This window comes from Lepidochelys kempii, chromosome 1 (assembly GCF_965140285.1).
Source record: "Lepidochelys kempii isolate rLepKem1 chromosome 1, rLepKem1.hap1, whole genome shotgun sequence".
NCBI lineage: Eukaryota > Metazoa > Chordata > Testudines > Cheloniidae > Lepidochelys > Lepidochelys kempii.
The window spans coordinates 241330078-241353890 of NC_136380.1; the positions used below are offsets into that span (position 1 = coordinate 241330078).

General features: G+C 45.9%; 2 protein-coding genes across 3 annotated transcripts in view; one reads left to right on the forward strand and one right to left on the reverse strand.

Moving 5' to 3' along the window:
* The window catches only part of IL17RA (interleukin 17 receptor A), a 44402-nt gene extending 25618 nt beyond the window's left edge, over window positions 1–18784 (reverse strand). For both annotated transcript variants that reach the window (XM_073320070.2, XM_073320061.2), the window contains exon 1: window positions 18604–18784. In XM_073320070.2, coding sequence (XP_073176171.1) covers window positions 18604–18723 — 120 coding nt within the window. In that variant the 5' untranslated portion in view covers window positions 18724–18784. The remainder of the gene's footprint in view (window positions 1–18603) is intronic.
* BID (BH3 interacting domain death agonist) overlaps window positions 1–23813 on the forward strand; it is a 536402-nt gene that overhangs the window by 451015 nt on the left and 61574 nt on the right. The window lies entirely within an intron of this gene.

Below are 23813 nucleotides of genomic sequence, written 5' to 3' on the forward strand. Positions count from 1 at the left end.
ATAATAAATGTTGAAAAATTTAATTATCACAATAGCGTAAGTGTTAGTAACAGAATTAAAGGACACATAAGGGTACGTTATTTACTGAAAATGTCCCTTTAATCAATAAATTTAAAGAAAGTAATGGGCCCCAGATTATGAAAATTTGATTTAAAAAAACCAAAAACATTCAAGATACAAAAGGACAAGTCTGACAAACAATTACTTTCCTTTAGATAAAACCAATCACCTAAATTAAATCATTCCATATTTGGACAATTTTAGATTCCCAGTAATTATTGTAAATTGTACTTCATTATAAAGTCTTTGCATAAACGGTGATAAGTTATTTACACAAAAGGCAAAGCCATCTGCTTTCATCTGTTGGTTTTTCTTATCAGCAGATAAGTCATGGGTGCCTGGAAGCACAGCTGTTGTTCCAACATTTCTTGGTTTGGCACCCACTGGGAAACATTTGACAACTGCAGGCCCAATGAGAGTATAGTCACACAAGAAGCGGGTTCTTGGGTGGAGAATTTGGAAGCAGCAGCCAGGAGTTCTGCCTTCGCAGAGAAGCAATGGTTACTCACCCTGTGCAGAAACTGTGGTTCTTTGAGATGTGTCCCCCTACGTGCGCTCCACTCTAGGTGCACTTGCACCCCCTATACCTTCAATTGGAGATTTCTCATAGCACAGGCCAAACGGGCAATGCATGTGTGTTACTCAGCCTCACGGCATTGTTATATAGCACTGCGTGGGCTAGCCATCCTCAGTTCCTTCTCTACTGCAAAGCCTGTCCCATGACAGGGAACTCTGAAGCAGAGGGGAAGGAGGTCAGGTAGTGGAACAGTTATAGGGACACACATCTCAAAGAATCACAGTTACTGCACAGGGTGAACCACCATTTATTCTTCTTCAAGTAGCATCTCCATGGGTGCTCTACTCTAGGTGACTACTGAGCAGTCCCCCTTTAAGGAGGAGTGAGCTTCAGTCCAGTGCAGAAGTGCAGCTGAGCCAAACACAGTATCAGAAGCAGAGTTACAACTTACTGCATAGAAGCCCAAGTTGTGGCTTTACATATTTCAATGATAGGAACTTTTCTTAAGAAAGACTGTGGAGATGGAAATGGATCTCAGCGTGAGCTCTGATGTCAGTGGGTGCTTCGAGATTATGAGACTAGTAGCAGCTATGAATACAGTCAGTTCTCCACCTAGAGAGCCTCTGATTAGAGATTTTTAGCTCCTTTTGTTCTGTCGGTGATCAAGACAATCTGAAAGTCTGCTTGAAATGTTTAGTCCTATCAAGGTAGAAGGTCAAGGCTTCCCTGACATCAAGTGTGTGGAACAACACCTCCCCCTTATCCCAGTGAGGTTCAGAGTGGAAGATGGGGAGGTGAATAGGGTGATTAATATGGCAAAAACTTGAGGTACAGTCATGTGACCTTGTCTCTGAAAAATATTGTGTATGGGGGGTATGCCATAAAAGCCCCTATTTCCCCCCCATACTCATCAAGCTGATGTGATAGCACCCAGAAATGTCGTTTTCATCAATTAATGGAGGAGTGCACAGGCAGCCTCAGGTTCAAACAGCGGTCTTGTAAATCATTTAAGAACCAAACTGATGTCCCAAACTGAAGTAGGGCATTTAACTGGCAGAAAAAGGTTGCAGAGGCCTTTGAGAAACCTCATTGTCATTGGGCAGGTAGAGTACCCCTCTACTGGAAAATGGAAGGCCCTGATGGCTGCCAGATGAACTCTAGTGGAGCTCAGCAATAGCCCTCAGCTCTTTAGTTCTAGAATGCAGGCCAGTATGTCTGGCAGCAAAGAAGTTGCTGGTTCAATGTGTTTGACATCATACCAGCATGCAAATCTTGTCCATTTTTGTAAGTGCAGTGTGCAGACTCTTTTCTGCTGTGTAGTAACGTTCTTTTTACTTGCTGTGAACAGGCCATTTCCATGCCTGAGAACCATTGACAAGCCATGCTTCAAGGTGAAGGATTCTGAGGTGGGGTGAAGGATCTTCCCACTCTCTTGGGAAAGGTGACGAGGAGTGGCATGGAGAGTGATCAGTGAGAACATGGCCAGCTGTATCAGGTAAGGAAACCATGTTTGTCTGGGCCATGTCAGAACAATAACACTGGCCCAGTCCTTTCTTAATTTGAGTAGAACTTTGGATATCAGAGGAGTTGCGGGGGGAACTCCTACAGAAGACCCATTGACAACTGGAGGTAAAAGGCATCCCCCAGGGATCAGTGACCGGCCGGGCTCTAGAGCAAAACTGGGTGCATTTCCTGTATATCATCTTGATCAAAAGGTCTATCTGAAAAGTGCCCCATTGTCAAAATATGTGGTGAAGTATGGTGGAATCTATCTCCCACTTGCGGTCTTGAGAGAAGTGTCTGCTGAGCATGTCTATGGTCATGTTCTGAACTCTGAGAAGGTAAACTGTAGTGATGACAATCTGATGGCGCATACTCCAATTTCAAACTTTATAGCCTCAGCATGTGGGGAGTGGGGGGAATCTTGCTCTCCCATGCTGGTTTATATGAAATATGCATAATATGTTGTATGATCTTTATGTGTTTGCCTCTGATTAGTGGCAGAAACTGGATACAGGTGTATCTGAATGATTTGAGTTCCAGGAAGTTGATGTGCAGAGTGGTTTCCTGGGGCATCCACCTGCTCTGAGCTGTATGGGTAGGGCCCTACCGAATTCTTAGTCCATTTTTGTAAATTTCATGGTCATAGCATTTTAAAAAAAACTTGAATTTCATGGTTTCAGATATTTAAACCTTAAATTTCATGGTGTTGTAACAAACATGAATATGTATTTTTAAAACAGCAAAATATAAATATGTAAAGTCCTTAAGACTCAGTGTTTCTCAAACTGGGGGTCCAGATCAAAAAGAGTTTACAAAGCTATTGTAGCGGGGAGGTGGGGGTGGGTTTGGTGGTAGAGTCTCAGTATTGCCACTCTTACTTCTGCACTGCCTTCAGAGCTGGGCAGCCAGAGAGTGGTGACTGCTGGCCAGCACCCAGCTCTGAAGACTTCCCCACCAGCAGCAGCACAGAGGTAAGGGTAGCATATATAAGAGGTATAGTGGCAACAGTATTGCTACCCTTACCTCTGCGCTGCTGCTGGCGATAGCTCTGCCGTTAGAGCTGGGTGCCTGGCAAGCAGCCACTGCTCTCCAGCCGCCCAGCTCTGAAGCACAGGGTAAAAGTACACAAAAGACCAGATTTCACAGGGGGAGCCCAAATTTCACTGTGTGAGACGCTTTTTCATGGCCATGAATTTAGTAGGGCCCTATGTATCAGTGTCTAGATGCATGCGCTCCCAATCCCAACAGGGAAGCAACTGTTATTATGACAACCACTGAGGAAGGGTGAGTGAATGGGACTCCAGCACACACATTATGGGGTCTTTCCACCAATGAGACATTCCTTTACAGAAGAGGGCATGGAAAGCAGTGTGTTTAAATTGTGTCTGGTCATCCTGAACCAACCTGGAAGGCATTGCGTGAGCAGTTGGCGTGCTCTAGAACGCAAGTGCCAGCCACCATATGCCCCAGTAGCTAAAGACAGTTCCTGATCAGGGTTTGAAGGCTGATCTGAATTGTATTAACTAAGTTGGATACAGACATAAATCTGTGCATTGGGAGGAAGACTTGCTACTAATGCATCAAGATAAGCCCTTTTGAATTCCAGCTTTTGAACAGAGGTCAAGGTGGACTTCTGAATGTTCAACTACAGGCCTAGTTTGAGGAAGAGTTTTATGGGCTCGTACATTGCCTATAAAGTTACTTCCAAGGAGAGTCCTTTTAGAAGCCAATCATCTAGGCAAGGGAACACCAAAATTCCATTCCTGTGTAAGTGTGCTGCTACTACTGACATCTACTACTACTGAAAAGATCCTTGGGTGGATGATAGGCCAAAAGGGAGCACTCTGTACTGAGTATGGTCCTGGCGTACTGTAAAGCATAGGAATTGTTTGTGGGATGGGTGGATCGCAATGTGGATAGACGTGTCCTGAAGGTCAAGGGCCAAGAACCAATCCCCTTGGTCCAGTGATGAGATTATCGCTGCAAGTGTCACATTCTGAATTTTTGTGCCTTCACAAGGGTGTTGAGTAGTCTTAAATCTAGGATGGCTCTCAAACCGCCGCTCTTTTGTTTGGAACCAGGAAATACCTGGAATAAAGCCCCTTCCCTCTGTGGGAACTGCTGCTATAGCATGCAGGTGCAGAAGAGTCTATTTTCTGCAACAGCAGGTTCTCGTAGAAGGTGTCCCTGAAGAGGGATGGGGAAGGAGGTTTGGGGGGATGGAAGCGAATTGAAGTAGATGAGTACCCCTGGAAATGATCTCCAAAATCCACTTGTCCATGGGCAATGAGCTCCCAAGCCTACCAGAAGTGGTAAAGGCAGTTGTGAAAGGGAGGAAAGGCAGGTAAAACATTGCAGCTGGTAAGAAAGAGGATGGCAGCTCAGGACCTTGATCATCCCATCAAAAATTGATGCTTTGAGGTGGAAGGTTGTGAAGTTTGAAGGCCAGGAGTTGAGTAGTTTCCTCTGGAACCTCTGCCTCTTGTGGTGAGGTTCTGCCTCATCTGTGAGCTTAGGAACTGGGCAGAATAGGATCTCTGTACTAACTGAGACCTGCGAAATTGTCTCTTCTGGGCAGGTATGTAGATCCCCAGAGATTGTAAAGTGGCTCCGAAATCTTTTAATGTATGCAGAGATTCATCCATGTTGTCAGTGAATAACTTAGTGCGGTCAAAAGGAACGTGGTCTATTGTATTCTGGACCTCCTTAGGGAATCCTGAGCACTGAAGCCAGGATGTACTCCTCATAACTACTGCCACAGAAATTGAATGAGCAACAGAAATGTTGAGAGAAGTCTGCAGAGATGTCCTGGCAAGGAGCTGGTTTTTGGCAAGAATTGTCTGGAACCACTCTCTGTGTTCTGTTGACAGATGTTCAATAAAGGAGATCAGCTGGATATAATTTGTGTGGTTGAACTTCGCCATTAAGGCCTGGTAGTTGGTGATTACAAACTGTAAAGTAGCTGAAGAATAATACTTATGATTTTTACTATAGGGCATAGATTTAGTGTGGTGCTGCCTTCCACATTCATTAACAGCCTAAACCATCACAGAGTTAGGAGATGGGTGAGAAAATAAAAATTCTGACTCCTTAGTGGGAACATGATATTTTTTTGTCTGCCCTCTTGCACATGGGAAGAATTGAGGCCAGAGTATGCAAGATGAATTTTGCAGGATCCAGCAGTGCCTTGTTGACTAACCGAGCAATGCAGGAAGTGGAGGATGTATGCAGGACGTCGAGCAGCAGATGCTGTTCTTCAGTTTCCCCAAGGAGGATCTGTAAAGAATCCATGACCCTCTTGATGAGATGGTGAAACTGCTTAAAATAGTCAGCCAGGGATGGTAATGATGGCATGACAGCTTCATCCGGGGATGAAGAGGAAATGTTTGCAGTTGGAGAAATCTCCTCGTCAGCCCTGTCCTCCTGTTCCTCAGAGGTCTCTTCCTGAGACTCCGGTCTCCTAGAAAGGGAGGGCGAGGAGGGTTGTTTATCTCTATGAAGGGCAGAGATTGAGGCCCTACAGAATTGATGGCAATAAGCTGCCCAGGGGTCCCAGAATGGCCAAGGGAGTGGCACATATTGCACGGGTGGCGGAGTCCATGAGTGCTTGTCCCAGTGGGATGGTAGTTGTGGATGTCTGTCACAAGTAAGCTCAGGCAACTCAGGACCTCAGGAAAAGAACCTTCACAGGGTTCATAGTGGAGAGCCTTGCCCAGATATTTGGGAGGCTGAGGCAAAAATCTTCATCAGAATCCTCCTCCTCAAAGTCATTCAGTAATGGGGGGGCAACAGAAGAAGCTTGAGGTACCACTATTAGTACCAGAGGGGTGTCCGGAGAACTGGAAGTTCTCAGTACTGAGAAGACATTGGAGCTGAGCGATAGTGAATCAGGTGTCTCTGATATCGTGAGGTCTCAGGGAAGCCAGAATTCTTGCGGTACCAAGAGCGCTGTCCAGGGCTTGAGCTGAAGTAATGGTAGTGAAGGAGTTGATGGTACCACAAGTTTTGAATGCTCTGAAAGGAACCTGGACAGAGCCTGAATGGTCTTTTCCAGTACTGTGGTAGAGCTCTTCTTGCCACCCTGGTGTCCTGGAGCTTGATATTTTAGGGTCTCTTTGCTTAGTTGTGCTCTTGGTATCTGAGGAACCAGCAGCCTCAGGGTACCATGTCAGAGACCACTGGAATCTGGGGCAGCTGACAACTTCAAGATAGATTCTCTACCTGGAAACTCAGGGCAAGGTCTTTGGAAGACTTATGAAAAGAATCTTGGGTCTTCCTCTTAGACGCCCTTGAGGAGTGTGTCTCAGATACAGAAGAGGCAGGCGACTTACTTGGAGACTGGCATATGCGGGAGGGGAGGCTCCTGGCCTGGGTCAAAGGCTGGATGCAGCAAGCTCTCCATCATAAGGAGTTGAAGTTTTATCTCCTTGTTCTTTCTGGCTCTAGATTTTAATGCCAGACAGAAGTTGCTCTTTTGGGAAATATGAGATTTCCTAAGGCAACAGAGGCCATGAGAGTGTCTATCACTGGGATTGCCTCCTGAGACAACAGGCAATGCTTGAATCCAGGAGAATCAGACATACCTTTGAAAGGGGCAAAACCTCCCCAGGGTGGGGGGAAATCTATCTAAAAGCTATATGTGTGGAATTCTTTTTTTGGTTTTAAAAAAACTAACACAACTAACTATTACTAAGTATTAACTACTATAATACACTCACTACAAAAGCTAAGAGAACATAGTTGAGGAAAAACAATGTGGACAACTAGCTAAGGCTGTCTCTCAAGCTGGGGAAGTTGAAAAGGAACTGAGGATGGTTAGCCCATGCAGTACTATATAGCAACGGTATGGGCCATGAGGCTGAGTCACACGCATGCATGGGCCAAATGAACACTGCTGTGAGAAATCTCACATCAAAGGCGCAGGGGGTGCAAACGCAACTGGAGTGGAACACTCATAGGGACACTACTCAAAGAAGCAGCTGACTCAACATGGTAAGGAGATGCCAGTAGAGGCAGGAGGAGGAAGTGTTGCAACTAAGTTTCTCAATCTATATTACCACTCTAAAAACTGAACAACACAGTGCGGATTTAATCAGAGTCTCCTCCCCCAAAACCAAATGTGCTAGGCCAGTGTTTCTCAACCAAGGGTATACGTACCACTGAGGGCATGCAGAGGCCTTCTGGGGGTATGTAAACTCATCTAAATATTTGCCTAGGTTTACAACTGGCTACATAAAAAGCACTAGCAAAGTCAGTACAAACTAAAATTTCATACAGACAATGACTTGGTTAGAACGGCTCTATATACTATACACTGAAATGTAAGTATAATATTTATATTTCAGTTGATTTATTTTATAATTATATGGTAAAAATGATAAAGTAAGCAATTTTTCCAGTAACAGCATGCTGTGACACTTTTGTATGTTTGTCTGATTTTGTAAACAAGTAGTTTTTAAGTGAGGTGAAACTTGGGATATGTAAAACAAATCAGACTCCTGAAAGGGGTACAGTAATCTGGAAAGGCTGAGAGCCACTGTTCTAGGCAAAGCCATTTGGAGAGATTCTCCATGGACATCCCCCCTACACCATTCTTTTTTATGTCCATACAGAACTGGCAACAGTATTCAGGTTCATCCAGAAACATTGATTGGTTGATGGAGATTGTGACAAAAGAAATGTGTTCCCACTGAAATTAAGATATTTGAGATTAACTCCGGTCCTGAGCACTCAGTAAGATTTCTGTTGGGCTTTCTGTCTTGCTGGACCCCTTCATTACATCTGGAATGTTTTTTTGTTTTTTTTAATAGCAACCACATCTGTAGATTAAATGATCATCTATAGATACTCACAAGCCTCTGTAGTCCCCAGATAAAGTGGGTAATCCATGCAATAATAGACAGTCTACTTATAATGCCAGGGTATACTGACTAGATCATGAACCAGACTGAAATCCTACAAGCAGAAGCAGCAGTAGATAGGCCTCCTACTTAATCAAGGTCCCCATTCCACCCTCCTCCAGACTCTCAACTGACTTGTTTCCCAACTTCTTCCTACCCCATACTGGCCTCTCCAACTATTGGGCAAAAAGCCTTTGTTCACACATATCTGGGCTCATTTAAAAATTAGAACTTGTGTCTAGTCAGGCAAAAATTCAGGTTATTTACTAGTCAGGCTGAGATGCCTTCAGTACCTAAGCATCCTAAGGTCGTGTAAGGTATTTGCCTCCTTAAAGAAAAGTTTATGTGCCACAGAGTCCGAGAATTACTTCCTGACTATAAGACAAGAGAGGAAAACACAGTACAAAACTGAATCATAAACCCAGGCAGGGAAATAAGAATTGGGGAGAAGATTTCTGGAAAGCTGGTTCCACAACTATACTGCCAAGGAAACTATAGCATATCTGTATCAGGCCTCCAGGAAAATACCAATGATTCTCTTCTCCTTTACTGCTCTCTAGACTAGACTTGACCAACTTAGATAGCTAAACATCTAACTACTCCTTGCTAGACCCCAATAATTGCCATAGACTACAGATCTGTATGACAAAAAAAGTGACACAACATCATGCCTCTCACATTATCACTAGCTACTACAGGTTCCCTCCCGCTCCTAGCTACATACAACCCCCTCCCAACACCGTAGAGGAAAAAGCATAATTCTCAGCAAAGAAAGGGTTAAAATTTTAGCAAACAGGAATGCTCTGATCCCATTGCTTGGTCATTTAAACAAATAGCTACACATCACAGAACCAAGATGACTTTTTATATGATGTTGCTCATTACTGGTTTTTGGAAAACCTTGAACAGAATACTACATTAACATACATATTTGAATAACTATAGTATCTCCTTCACCCTCCCATCCCAGGATATATATCAAAGAGGGTACTGCCTCAATTCTCCAAAGTAGACAGAGCAACTAATTTCAATTCCAAGTGCAACAGCAGATTTTAAATCTAATGACATTTTGCATTGTAACTTCTATCTAAGCTCTCAGAATATAAAATCTTCAGGGGAAAGGACCATCTTTTTGTTGTGTGAACATGATGCTAAAACAACAAGCCTCCGCTATGGGCCTCACAGTAGTACTGCAATACAAATACATTGTAAACACTGCAACAACTACCACCCCTCTAATACTGCATTTAAAAATCTAGAAAATAGAGGGAGAGTGTTTAAGGCTCCCCATCATGTGTAAAATAAGCAGGGTTTGGACGGGAGGTTACCACCTTGAGGTGAAGGAGAACTGAAATTATATCCATTGGGCCAGTTGCTAACCTAGGTTCACAGAACTATCGCTGGTTTTCCAATCTGTTAAGAGGATTCCATTAATATTATCAGATGGTTTACACATTCTGCAGATTGGCATACATAAGTACGTTACAATTGCCTATCAACTAGAGCAGGGGTCTCAAACTCAATTTACCTTAGGACCAGTGCCAGTCCCCAAATCCTCCCAGCGGGCCAATAATGTCACTGAAGATGGTGTTCAGAAAAGGAAACGTTTATATTGTATTTTTTATTTTGAATTTCTTAGAAATAATAAAACTGTCATACAACTTTATACAATTCTTCGCCTGCCAGACACCTAGCAATGCTTCAGTTCTGTCAGTTTGTTGATGTTTGGCCTCAGTGACTGAGCAGTTGAAACCTTCAGGATTGCAGCAAGGTGGGCATCAGATAGTTGTGTTCAGTATTTTGACTTGTTTATATTCTTTGTGGAAAAAAGTGATGCTGCCTCCATGGCTGACTCTGCCTGGCAACTAGTGATGGTATCTCTGTCCCTATACCCCAGCCAATGGGAGCTGCAGGGGGCGGCGCCCGCCGCAGATGTTGCCAGCAGCATGGCTGCATGCGGCTCTCCTCCACGGGCCACAGTGGGGAGGTTCTTGGGCCGCAGATGGCCCGCGGGCCTGGACTTTGAGACCCCTGAACTAGAGGAAGAATTCTGCTGTATGACGTGCTCCAAGTCATGCTGATACCATGTGAAATTTTCATTTTACTTTTAACAATCTACATTTTCGGCACTCTTCCAAGCTGTTTGCAAAGTATGGATAAAGCTATTAGCTTATTGGGAGTCACAGTATTGTGTGTAGGATCATGATATGCGGTGAAGAACAGCCTGAAAGGTTGAAAAATTGACTAATTTGGGTAATGCAGCATTCTGGCATTCTTCAAATTATACAAAAGTTATCAATTAGACTAATTCCAACTGTTGGGATCTATTTAGATCAGTGCTGGTGCTCTTAAAGGAAGACTGTTATCTGGAACTGAAGAAAAATGCACATGTAAGGGCTCTGTGTAGTAGGGTGCAATACACAGGAGTGCTGGTAAGAGATTTGGCTTTATTCGTCAGTGCCAGACACTAGACACGGAACAGGTTTGCAAAGCTTAATGCCCTTCTCGCATTAGAGTGGTCAGTATCCACTGACTCCAGTAGCTACTATTACACTCTGGAGTTTGACAATTTTACTTAACCAAGAGGGTGTTCATGGAAGACAAACTACTTCGGTCATCAAGCATGACTCCTAACTTTTGTTCTGATCTACTTTCTGGATCCTCATTTCCAATGCAGCTATCCTGAAATATTTTAACCTTCAGTCAGAGCAGGAATTACAATTCAATCAGAAGACTACAACCAGCTGAAGTGGAGGAGGCAATAACTAAAGCAAACCTGACAGGCTACATCAGACTTTGACCTCCTAGAATTTCTTGCATAACAAAAGGGGACTATAATCAAATAAGCATTCACAAGTACTGCTGTTTAGTTACAGAACTTCTCCTCTAAATGGCCTACTTACAGTTTGCATACAAAAAGTCAGCTAAAAACCTAATGACATAAACAATGTGGGCATACTGAATAAGTCACACAACCACATATATGATAACAAGCAGTGATAAGTCATCACTCTTGAATTATGTCACCTCGAATTTGTGCAAATAGTTTTTACCACACTGCATGTTCTCCCTCCCGCCAACTTCTACTATTTCACAAACCATAGTATTGAGTATGTTTCAAACCATCTAAGGCTCTATCCAGAATCAGAAGCTGCAGCTCATTTGTCCTGCCAGGAGCACATGATACTAGCACACCAGATCCACACCGGCTACTTGCTAGGTACTAGGTAGAACACACGGTGTTGGTTTTGACTTAGAGAGTCCTAAATCACCTGGCAACTACTTAGCTGAAATACCACCTCCCTTCACAAGCCACATTGTCACAGTTGTGGTCAGCAGGAGTACCTAAGCTGAGGGCCGGCTCTAGGCACCAGCTAAGCAATCTGGTGCGCGGGGCGGTGCTGCTAAAGAGGCGGCACTCCTGCTGTTCTGGGGGCAGCAGCCCCGGCGGCAACTCGGCGTTAGCTCCTCTCCGTTGTTTCCCGCGGTGGCAATTCGGTGGCGACTCTTCCGGCTCGGGTCTCACTGTTGGTGGCAGCTCCCCCTGATGTATCTGTTCTCTCTGCCAGCGGCGTATTCGTCAGGTTTTTTGTTTTTTTTGCTGCTTGGGGCAGCAAAAAACGTAGAGCCGGATCTGCCTAAGCTGGATCCCTACTTGTGTAAGAGAGACAGGTGGCTGGTGGGATGTTCTCTGGGAGAACCATTCATCTATAGGTGAGAGGTTTTTCGCAGGAGTGGGTGGGTGAGATTCTGTGGTCTGCGTTGTGAAGGAGGTTGGAGTAGATGATCATAATGGTCCCTTCTGACCTTAGTATCTATGAATCTTAACAAGACAGAGTACCACTTATTTCCATAAAGCTAAAAATATGCAAGAGTTTCCATAGTAACAGACTGATGGAAGGTAGGGGTTAAGATGAGGAAATAATAAAGGGAACAGTTTAACATAAAAGCAGAAGACAGCTCACCACTTTAATGCCACACAGTAATGTTTGTAGGCATCATTACAGAGATAAGTTTAAGAAGGGATTTAAAAGATAAGGCAGAAACCTTATCAATTTTGATGGGAAATTTTTCCCATGCATAAAAAAGGCAACGTGGAAGACAACATGGAGGTGCCTGAAGCTACATCCAAGCAAATAATGGATTTTTAGGTTCACTGGCAATTTTGAAAAGTTAAAAACTGTTCCATGTTGACTTTCACTTTTTTTTTAATAAGTAATTAAATAGTCATTTGAGCAGGGACTTGCACTTGGGTCTCCCAAATGCTAGGTCAGTTCCCCAACCAGTAGGCTAGTGTCATTCCCACTCTCCTTCTCTGGCCCAATGACCATCCATTGTTGTTTATAGTGACAATTCAGTTATTCATGATGACAATGGATAGCCATTGGGCCAAAATGATAATAAGAATAACTACAACATGGTAGTTAGGGCACTCACCTGGGAAGTGGGAGACGCAAGTTTAAGTCCCTGTGGAATGTCTTCAAGAGGAGAGATTGAGAAAGCCCACACCAGATTATCCCAAAGCCCAGTGGCCAGGACACGCTCCTATAATGGAGGAGACCCAAGTTCAAATCCCTACTCTACATTATGCGGGGGGGGGGGGGGATCGAATCGAGGTCTCCCACATCCCAGGTGAGTGCCTAACTACTGGACAAAAACTATTTATCCAAAAATTTTGCCAAGCTCTATTTGAGGCTAGCTTCAGTGGCAGAATGAAGATGTGGGTTAGTGGCTTTATAAATTAATGTTTATATCTGATTATTTATTAACCATATTTCCTTTCTGTATTTTTTATTCTTGTTGTTGATGCTTTAAAAAAAATCACAGTGCTGGGAAACATGGGAATAGGAAACGTCACAAATCTGGAAAATTGGATACTGGTCCATCAGCACTGAGTCATAATAGTTCAGTCATACAATTAATAGGAGGTCAACATTTCCCAGCAGGATTCTGTGGGAACCCAAGAGGCATCCAAAGGCACCTGCATTAGGCTGGGAAGGGCTCCCTGCTGTCCCTTAAAAGATGGCTGCAGCCAGATAGGAAGAGTTCCAAGCTTGCAGAGTTTACCTCTCATCTGAGCATGAGTACGTATAATGTTTTTGGTGAGCTGCCTCTCAAGTGCCTGGCTGCTGCAGCCCGACCTACTTATGATCTACTGCCACTTCCTTTTTCTGATCCCTTATCTTGCAAGAACAGATTAGTTAGGCTCTGTGTACACTATACAAATAACAATTCCTAAACAAATGTGTGTTTAGAACTGGTAAAAACAAAAGTCAATTTTCCTCAGGATATTTTGAATTTTAATTGACAAAAACAAAATTTAATTTTTCTGCTTTCTAAAGCTGTTCAGTAAAAATGTTCTATTTTTTGAAAGCCCAAAACTTAAAAACGTAACTGAAAAATTCCAGTTTTTAGTTTGTTTGTTAAAAAAAAAAATGTAAAATTTTGATCCATTTTGGTTAAAAAGACATTTTTTGATGAAAAGCATGTTGAGAATATTTTGACTAGCTGTAGTTGTAGATACTGTTTGTTCTGGCTAGCAGCAATAATCTACAGCCAAAAAAAAAAAAAGTTAGCAGAAAAGGGAAAAAAGGGAACACATACTGTGGCCCAGATAAAAATACATTTTCTCTAGTTCCTCTCTGCAGAGACTCCGTCTCCTATCCATCAGCATCACTTTCATGAAGTGTAAAAGTTTCTATGAGTGTTCCTTCCGTGAGGTCTTTCGTGGGTCCTTGTCCTTTTTCCAAGTTAAAACTGCTGATCTGAACTCAAACAGAGATCCAGGTTCTCAGCACATTCTGTATGTCTTTCCAACAATTTATTAAAATTGGCAGGGGCTATGAAACATTGTATCCCACCGGGCTTCAAAAAACAGGCCTTTTTATAAAACAGTTACAGAAGCAATGACAAAGGTGTTGGTCAAGAGCTGCAATCCAACTGGTTGAAGAGGCTTTTATCCTATGTGATTATGTTTAAATGAGCACATTTGGAGGATAGAACCTTGCCTCCAACCAGATTATACCACATTCAGACATCTCTTACTAAAAGGTTCTTGGGTTTGCCACTGCAAAACGGGAGTACCAGTGATGAATCAGTCCCACAAAATTGAAATCTAAATGTATTTTTAAGAAATTACTCCTCATTTCCCTCTCCATCCCATGGAAACAGTTCAGCATTACTTTTGTGATCATCACAGGTATCTGTTGATATGGCACTTCATTCTCTGCCCCTTCTCCTGAATCGGAGCAACCAGATCAGGGCTTTCAAGAACATAAATTACAGCTGCTTGTCCCAACCTGCTCAAATTATCATCATTAGCAGAATTTTGATTAGGATTACAAAAGGGAAGTGCGTATCACCAACCTTGCTTAGCAACAGTTTCCTTTTTAAAAACTCACTACAGCGGCTGCTGCTGACTGGGAAGGGTGTTGATGGTATGCTCTCTGAAGTCAGGCTCAGACTAATGCTGCCCAGGGAAAAGGGAGATTTGGAGGCTTTTCAAATGCAAAAGTTTAAAATAGACAACTTTTGTGTATTTATATCTACAATTTTACAGGTATACCTAAAAGAGCACTTTTGTTATTTACTACTATTACTCCTCTTACGTGTTTTAAAATATTATTAGATTTTCTTGGACAGATTATAAAACTTATATAAATTTATGGAACATTAAAGTTAGAAGAAAATTCAAAATCTAGTAAAGTAACAACATATGCACCTACTCCATAAATGCACATCCAGTGTATGTAGAGACATTTGACTGCATTTAGCCAATGCACATCTCATCATATTACTGCTCATTTACACTAAATTGCTATGCGGCTTGGTATGCATAAAAGACAACCAGAATCCAAGCAACTAATCGAAAGGTGTCCAGGGATTAGTATAAATTATTTTGCAGTGTTATTCTCAACAAACTGTACAAATAGGCTAACGGAGTTCTGATCTATGTGGTTACATCAGACAACCAATCAGGCAATGTCCTTTTTCTTGGACAGATTTCATTGCATAGCGTATATTAAGCCTTTAGAAGTTGACTGTTCGCTTGGGGTATTTTTAATAAGAGCAGTTAAAAGTTATAGAACCTATTGAGCCCGTACAGGGAAAGTGATTCAGCTGTTATTGAATGTTCACAGGAATTAGGGAGGGAGACAGCAGTTTGCAGCTGGGACAAGGAGAGGGAAGAGGGAGGAGCCAGGTTGAGAAGAACAGAAGAGTAATAGAGACGAAGGCTGGGTCTCTTGAAAAGAAGGACAGAAGGGACTGGGAATTGACACATTTGCGTGCTCAGCACTTCAGTATTCTAAGGGTTAAATCAATCTGCATAAAGAAAGAGAATAATCTCCTGGCCACTTCATCTTGAGTAGGGAACTGCACTACTGAGTCTACTGGGGAAAGGTGTGCACTGGGGGAGTACGTGTTTTCAAAGGTTTCAGAAAATATCTTCCACTGTAAAGGTTCTTTTAGTTAACCCTAGACTAATGGTTTCCAAATTGTATTGATTCACATTCCTACCTTAAGAACATAAGAATGGCTATACTGGGTCAGACCAAAGGTCCATCTAGCTCAGTAGCCTATCTTCCAACAGTAGCCAGTACCAAATGCTTCAGAGGAAATGAACAGAACAGAGCAATTATTGAGTGATCCATTCTCTATCATCCACGTCCAGCTTCTGGCAGTTAATAGGCTTAGGGACACCCACAGCATGTGGTTGTGTCCAACCATCCTGGCTAATAGCCACTGATGGACCTATCATCCATGAATTTATCTATTCTTTTTTTAACCCAGTTACACTTTTGGCCTTCACAACATCCCTCCTCGTATGGCAGCTGTTCCATACCCCTAATCATTTTTGTTGCCCTTCTCTGTACTTTTTCAAATTTTAATTTTTTTTAATGCTGATTCTCATCTCAACCCCGGCTTCTGTACTTGGACTCTGTCTCTGCTTCAGTCTGGGACTCTGACTGTGGCTTTTGACCCCTGGTTTTGGTACTGGAGCTCGGATTTCAGCTTTGACCCCGGCTTTGGAAATTGAACTCTGGCTCCGTTCCTGCCCCGTGGGATCAGTACGTGGACCCTGACCGCAGTCCCGAATTCAGGCTACTGCCCTTAGTATCTGACCCTCATTCTGACCCCTGGACTCTGGCATCGACCCTGACCACCAGGCCTGACTGCCCAAGCCCTGGTAGTGACCCAGAGAGAAAGGGGACCCTAGACCCACGTTTGCAAAAATCCAAGAATGTATGCATTTGAAATTCTTACAACTATTCCAGCAGAAGAGCCACCTAATTTTCACCTCAGATTTCCAGCCTTGCTCTGCTCTGCAGAAGTAACAGAGTAAAAGTTTCAGAGTAGCAGCCTCGTTAGTCTGTATTCACAAAAAGAAAAGGAGTACTTGTGGCACCTTAGAGACTAACCAATTTATTTGAGCATAAGCTTTCGTGAGCTACAGCTCACTTCATTGGATGCATTCAGACAAGTTACCCAACCGGAGTAACTTGTCCAGCACATCCCCACATCCTGCCAGGAACTCCACGCAGCTTGGCAAATCTTAGCGCCAGCCAGGGCCCCTCACTCGTTTCAAACATGCCAGTGACACGCTTAATTCCAAACACTGGTCACCTGACCAGGCAAGTTCTGCAATATTTATATTTTAGCTTAACATTAAGATAAGTTGTTTTGTCAAGTGTAGATCACATCAATCACAGTCAGCTTCCAAAGCTACAGAAACACCCAAATACAAGCAATATTGTGTGACAAGTAGTGCATTTCAAGCCGATCCCATTATATCTTGGCAATGGGACTTTAACCACCATGGAAATACATAATCTGGATAGTGGTATGGCTGTTATATATAGAAAACAGAAAAATGCACTGAAGACCATTTACAATAGGGAATATGAAAAGGAGTACTTGTGGCACCCTAGAGACTAACAAATTTATTTGAGCATAAGCTTTCGTGAGCTACAGCTCACTTCATCGGATACATTCAATGGAAAATGTGTTTCAAAGTATCCCTATGCAATTTCCATGAAAAGAGTGGTGCTCAAAACTGATCTGTGCAGCTGCTTCTGTCTCAATGAAGAATTCCAAATTTGAACAGCGTCACCTCCCACTAATTTAGTCCCAAACCAGGCTTCCCTTAGAGCTTCCAGAGGCTAACTAGCTAAATACAAGAAACCCTAGTTGCTTGCCATACTAAGAGTGGTTCTTCAAGAGGATTTGCAAGATGGGCAAGGAGTCTGGATTAGCATGACCAGATGTCCTGATATTATTGGGACCATCCTGATATTAGGGGCTTTGTCTTATATATGTAGTATACCTCAAAAAAAAAAAAGTGTTCCAATTTTTCGCACTTGCTATCTGGTCACCCTAGGATTGATCCATATGAGTTATTCTTCTTCTCACAATGACTAATGTGAATCCTTCTTTTTAGCTGATTAACAAGCACTAGTGACCCTCCATAGCTGCTGTTTACTAGAGGTATCTGGGAGCATTCTTTTCTCAGAAAGGGGACAACTTCAAAGAAGAGCTCGTGTTTTCCAGCACACAAGAATGCTGATTCAAGATCACAAAATGACATGGAGAAATTAAAGTGGTTTGCAGGGAAAGTTTTGGTACTAATATACAGCTAGGGCTTCTCATAGCTTTCCCATGCAGTTAATTTTCACTACCACCCACAGAATTCTGTACAGGATCAGTGAAAATAACCAAAAATTTCCCAAGTTTCATTCTGCTGCTGCTTGGGAAAGTTATGAGCAGCAGTTGCCTGACATTTATATTTACAACGCTCCTTACAACTGTAAAGGTTAGAGACATTTTAAAATTAAACAGCAGACAGAAGGAAACCAGGCATCCTCACTTACAGAATTAAAGCAAGCTTATTTTGATCCTGTATCTTCAATAATGTCTTTATGTTACTTCTTCATGTAAAGAAACATTACGCAGTTGCTGCAGGGAATGGGAGGCGAGATATCTGGAAAGAGTCTGGGATTGGAAGTGTTTCCGAGAGGCCCTCTTTTAAGAGGTAGCCTACAATGCAGACATGTTTGAAAATCATTTAAAAACACCTGTAGCGGGCCCTTGGAAGATGGTTAAAAAAAGCCCCAAACCCCACTTTGTACACAGATCCAATTCTAATACAATAGGACTTTTCATCAAAAAGTCTTGTCTTTTGTCTTGACAAAAATTTCAAGTATTATTCAACTTTCACAGATGGGATAACTGAGGCAGAATTTCAAGAGCGGTCAGTGGTTTTGGGTGCCTAAACCTGGGGGCACTTTATGCCTGATTTTCAGAGGCACTACAGTGAACGCTAGCAGCGCCCCAAAGGGGCAACTGGGGGGTGATCAACCCCTCTGAAAACCAGGGCCTGCAGGCATTAACCCCCCCCCAAAACAAACAAAAACGGGGTGCCGGCGACAGTGACACAGCCCGGGCCTCGCCCCTCACGAGGGGCCCTTTCACCTCAGCGGCCGAGCCCCCAGCCCGTGTCCCCGCCCGCCGGGCCGCGCCGCCCAGGGCAGGCGGAGGGTGCGGGGCTCCCCGCCGCGGCCCGGACTGACCCGCCCCGCCCTCCGCGGTCGCTGTCCGTCCCCCCCCGGCCCGGGCGGCTCTTACCGGCTGCGAGCAGTTGAAGGGCGGCGCGGCGCTGAGGAGTAGCCGCAGCCCCAGGGCCCGGGACCCCAGCAGCAGCAGCAGGAGGAGGAGACGGGGGAGCGCCGCGGCCACCCGCCCCATGGCCCCGGCGCAGCGCAGCGCAGCGGCCGCCCAGCACCACGGACCGGCTCCGGCTTCCGGAGGGGGCGGGGCCGGCACTCACCTGAGGAGGAGCAGGGGGCGGGGCCTCGGGGCGAGAGGGGGGCAGCACCTAGTAGGGGCGGGGCACCCGAGAGGGGGCGGGGCCTCTTGGCGACGGGCGGGGCCCGAATTGACGAGTGAGGCGCCCAGCGGGAGCTGTGCATAAGGAAGGGGAGGTGGCTTAGAGGAAAGCAGGGGGCGGGGCTTGTAGAGCTCGGGCTGTGACCGGCCCCTCTGGATGCCTGGGCTGCGCTGGGGGCCGGGCGGGGCACAGCGACTAGAAGTGTCTCTGTGTGGGGGGCTGTGCTGTGCTGTGCCTGTCTGTGTGTGTGGGGGGGCTGTGCTGTGCCTGTCTGTCTGTGTGTGTGGGGGGGCTGTGCTGTGCCTGTCTGTGTGTGTGTGTGGGGGGGGCTGTGCTGTGCCTGTCTCTGTGTGTGTGTGTGGGGGGGCTGTGCTGTGCCTGTGTGTGTGTGTGGGGGGGGGCTGTGCTGTGCCTGTCTGTGTGTGTGTGTGCGGGGGGGGGCTGTGCTGTGCCTGTCTGTGTGCGGGGGGGGGCTGTGCTGTGCCTGTCTCTGTGCCTGTATCTGTGGGGGGGGGCTGTGCTGTGCCTGTCTGTGTGTGTGTGCGGGGGGGGCGGTGCTGTGCTGTGCCTGTCTCTGTGTGTGTGTGGGGGGGCTGTGCTGTGCCTGTATCTGTGGGGGGGGCTGTGCTGTGCCTGTCTGTGTGTGTGTGCGGGGGGGGCGGTGCTGTGCTGTGCCTGTCTCTGTGTGTGTGTGGGGGGGCTGTGCTGTGCCTGTCTCTCTGTGTGTGTGTGTGGGGGGGCTGTGCCGTGCCTGTCTGTGTGTGGGGGGGCTGTGCCGTGCCTGTCTGTGTGTGGGGGGGCTGTGCCGTACCTGTCTGTGTGTGTGTGGGGGGGCTGTGTTGTGCCTGTCTCTGTGGGGGGCTGTGCTGTGCCTGTCTGTGTGTGTGTGCGGGGGGGGCGGTGCTGTGCCTGTCTGTGTGTGTGTGTGTGGGGGGCTGTGCTGTGCCTGTCTGTGTGTGTGTGTGGGGGGGGGCTGTGCTGTGCCTGTCTCTGTGTGTGTGGGGGGGCTGTGCTGTGCCTGTCTGTGTGTGTGTGGGGGGGGGCTGTGCTGTGCCTGTCTCTGTGTGTGTGGGGGGGCTGTGCTGTGCCTGTCTCTGTGTGTGTGTGTGTGGGGGGCTGTGCTGTGCCTATCTGTGTGTGTGTGCGGGGGGGGGCGGTGCTGTGCTGTGCCTGTCTCTCTGTGTGTGTGTGTGGGGGGCTGTGCTGTGCCTGTCTGTGTGTGTGTGGGGGGGCTGTGCTGTGCCTGTCTGTGTGTGTGTGTGTGGGGGGGCTGTGCTGTGCCTGTCTGTGTGTGTGTGTGTGGGGGGGCTGTGCTGTGCCTGTCTCTGTGTGTGTGTGTGCGGGGGCTGTGCTGTGCCTGTCTCTGTGTGTGTGTGTGTGTGTGCGGGGGGGGGCGGTGCTGTGCCTGTCTCTGTGTGTGTGTGTGTGCGGGGGGGGGCGGTGCTGTGCCTGTCTCTCTGTGTGTGTGTGCGGGGGCGGGGGCTGTGCTGTGCCTGTCTGTGTGTGTGTGTGGGGGGGCTGTGCTGTGCCTGTCTGTGTGTGTGTGTGGGGGGGCTGTGCCTGTCTCTGTGTGTGTGTGTGTGGGGGGCTGTGCCTTTCTCTGTGTGCCTGTATCTGGGGGGGGGGGCTGTGCTGTGCCTGTATCTGGGGGGGGGGGCTGTGCTGTGCCTGTCTGTGTGTGTGTGTGGGGGGGGGGCTGTGCTGTGCCTGTCCCTGTGTGTGTGTGTGGGGGGGGCTGTGCTGTGCCTGTCTGTGTGTGTGTGGGGGGGCTGTGCTGTCCCTGTCTGTGTGTGTGTGTGGGGGGGGGGGGGCTGTGCTGTGCCTGTCTGTGTGTGGGGGGGGCTGTGCTGTCCCTGTCTGTGTGGGGGGTGGGGGGCGGTGCATTTGCGTGCCTGTCTGAGTCTAGGCGGGGGACGCAGAGCTGAAGGGGGGCACCGCGGCGAGAGCTCCAGGGAGCTGCGGCGGGCGGGGAAGCGCAGTGGCTGGAGGCGATGGGGAAGGCGAGGCCTTTGCGGCACGCGCGCAGGGTTGACCGCTGCGGTTTGAAGAGCGCACCACGTGCCATCCAGCGCCGGCCGTGTCCCGTCGGGGACGACGGGGCCGGCCCCTTCCCCACCACATCCCGGGCGGGGGCGGTGACTCCCTCACGCCATGTGCGCGGGGACCACGCATCGCGGGGGTGCGGCGGTCGCTGCAGGGGGGATCCGCAGGAGGGCGGGAGTCGCTGCGTGCTCGTCTCTACCCTCCATGCGCCCACACAGGAGCAGCCCGAATCGGTCTTGCCCGGGTCCCAGAGTCTGAGATCAGTTCCAGACTCGGAATTTGTTTCTGGGAAGGTGTCATTTTAAAACCTGTCACTGCCTCCACTGAGACAGGCTCCTCCCTGCTTTCTGCTCCTGGAAGGGGCACTCTTCCTGACCCCCTCTCGCCCCCCAAAAACATGTTTGAGTAAGAAAGTGTTGGAGCCAGCATGTTTGGAAAATTACCTTGTGTTTCAGCAGCAATGTGGACTCCAATCAAAGTTTTCTGGTGTCTGAGCCTCCTGAGTATTCACTGACCATACACCTCTAACAGGTAAACAATGAGCTAGTGACCTGGTCTTGTTCAAACAGTACATTATTGGTCTCTGGGGAAGGGCAAAATTCTGGAGGCCCTGACACTGAGTCCTGTAAGATCCTAAAGGTAGGTTATGTTCAGTTGTACAGAGAAAAATACAAAGTAAACAATTTCCTTTGTGGGTTCATGGTGTATTGATGTGAGGAAAGGAAACTTGGCTAATGAGTGGCAACCATTGCTGTCACAGTAAGCATAAAGATAGCCTTCAACCAAAATGCTGGATCGAACACTGCTGAACTTCGGGGATGACTAAAACCCAATTCTGACATGGGAGCCAAATTCTCCAAATAGCCCTCCTATTTATGAGCCAAATGAAAACCCCAGATTTGAACTCCTTAAACTCACTCCAGAGCTGAATTTAGGGCCTGATTCTCCATTGCACCCCGGGTAGTCAATTATACTTGTGCAAAGTTGGGTGTAAGATGCTACCATTTGGATTGTGTAGCATTTTAAACTTTGTGCAGGTATAAGTGACCACACAAAATGAAAGGCAATGGAGAATAAAGCCTTTTACATCTTGAACCTACCCAAGCAAAGTATACACAAGATGAAATTCTCACCAACCAACTATTGTTTGGTCTGTATTGCCCACATATAGTCAAAATGAAACTTTTGTATTATTCAGTTTATTTATTAAAGTGAATTTATTGCTTGTGGTAAGTGCTGTCCTGACAGTGCTGGAGACTGACGTTCTCTAGCTACAAAGCATCAAAGAAAACTTTGCTACACTGAATTAATGTACATTAACTCTCACATGTGGTTGCGTGTGTGTGTTCTCTTTGTGTGCTGTCCCAGCTTTGCAGACAGTTGGCACAGCAGACCTCGAGCAAACTGCCCAATGACCACAAGATCCGTTAAGATATGAAGGCACCCAGCGAGGTTTGTTGTTGACGAAGCACAGTGATAGCACCTGGCAGACTCTATGAGGATACTAAGACATGTTTGCCTTTGAAAATGGACGCAGCTCAGTCAGTGGCGGGACTTTCCACTGCCTGCTAGGCTGGCCAAAGATACTCCCTCTGAGATACATCATTATACCCCTATATAAACAAGTTACGTACTGTCATTCTGACCTTATCCTTTAGGAGGGGTAAGTGTGTTTCTGTTATCCTTGGGGAATGTTTTTGTATCATCCTTGATATTGGGATGTGAGTGCTCTGTGCTTAGCACTTCTTAGGCATGTGTATTTCTGCAATATCAGCCCTGTTCTTGCCAGATTCTGTGAGCAGGTCCTGCCTCATACCAGGCCTCTGATACAAGGGCTTATGTCTCAGGCTCTCTTCCTACTACATTATGGAAGGGCCCACCTTAGGGGTGAGAACAAATTAATCTCTATTCATTTAGTCCTCGGCCTTTCTATGGCAGTTGCAAGTAAAAGTGCCAGTTTCTGGCTGTGTTGTAGATGCAACTTTGCTGAGACCACAATTCATAGTCATCAGATAGTAACCACTTCCTATCACTGCTGATCCAAGCCAACCTGAATTTAGAGATGAAAGGCTTTAGATCCCATTATAACTCCTTAGGCTTGTTGTGTTTCATTTACAATGTTTATTATTTTCCCATTTTTATGTCTTCCCTTCATGCATGTTTGAAAACCCATTGTTTGTTGAGCAGATTTTAAAAAAAACAAAAGACCAACAAGTGTCCTGTAGTCAGTGCCTCTCAGAACTCTTGGCTTTGTTGTTTCCTTCGTAAATTGCCATTGAAACAGACAGAAAGAGCAAGCCAGAGCACTGCCATGTTGTCAAAGGCTGGAGTGCTCAGGGGAAAGCTCCATTAACACACAGCGTTATGCAGACTTCAAATTGGCCATCCTGTGACAGGCTAGCCAGAGGTGGACTCTAGTTTTCACTTCTTACCTCAGCATTTGCTGTGAACTGTGAATTAGTTATATATTACATGCCCATTATTGCTAAAAGAAGGATAGTCTTGTGGCTAAATCATGGGGCTGAAAAGTCATAGAGCTGGTTTCTGTTCTTGGACTTGTCACTGACTTCAGGTGTATCCTGGGGAAGTCACAATCTCTGGGCCCATTTTCCCCATCAGTAAACTGGGGATATAACAACCTTCTTGAGGTGGTGTGAATTTTAATTAATAAACATTGGATTCAAGTGGCTTGAGGTCCTCAAGTGGAAGGTGTTATGAAAGTGCATAGTATTATATCTCCGTATGGTAGGGAGTAACTTTCAGTGCTTTTGGTTCACAAGAGCTTGTGCAAACCTTTTAGCTGATGTACATAGAGTTCCTCTTTCCACTACCACAGGTTTCACTTTGAGTTTCCTGTCTGAACACATCCTCAACCTGAAATTCAAATACATTCTAAACCTTGGAG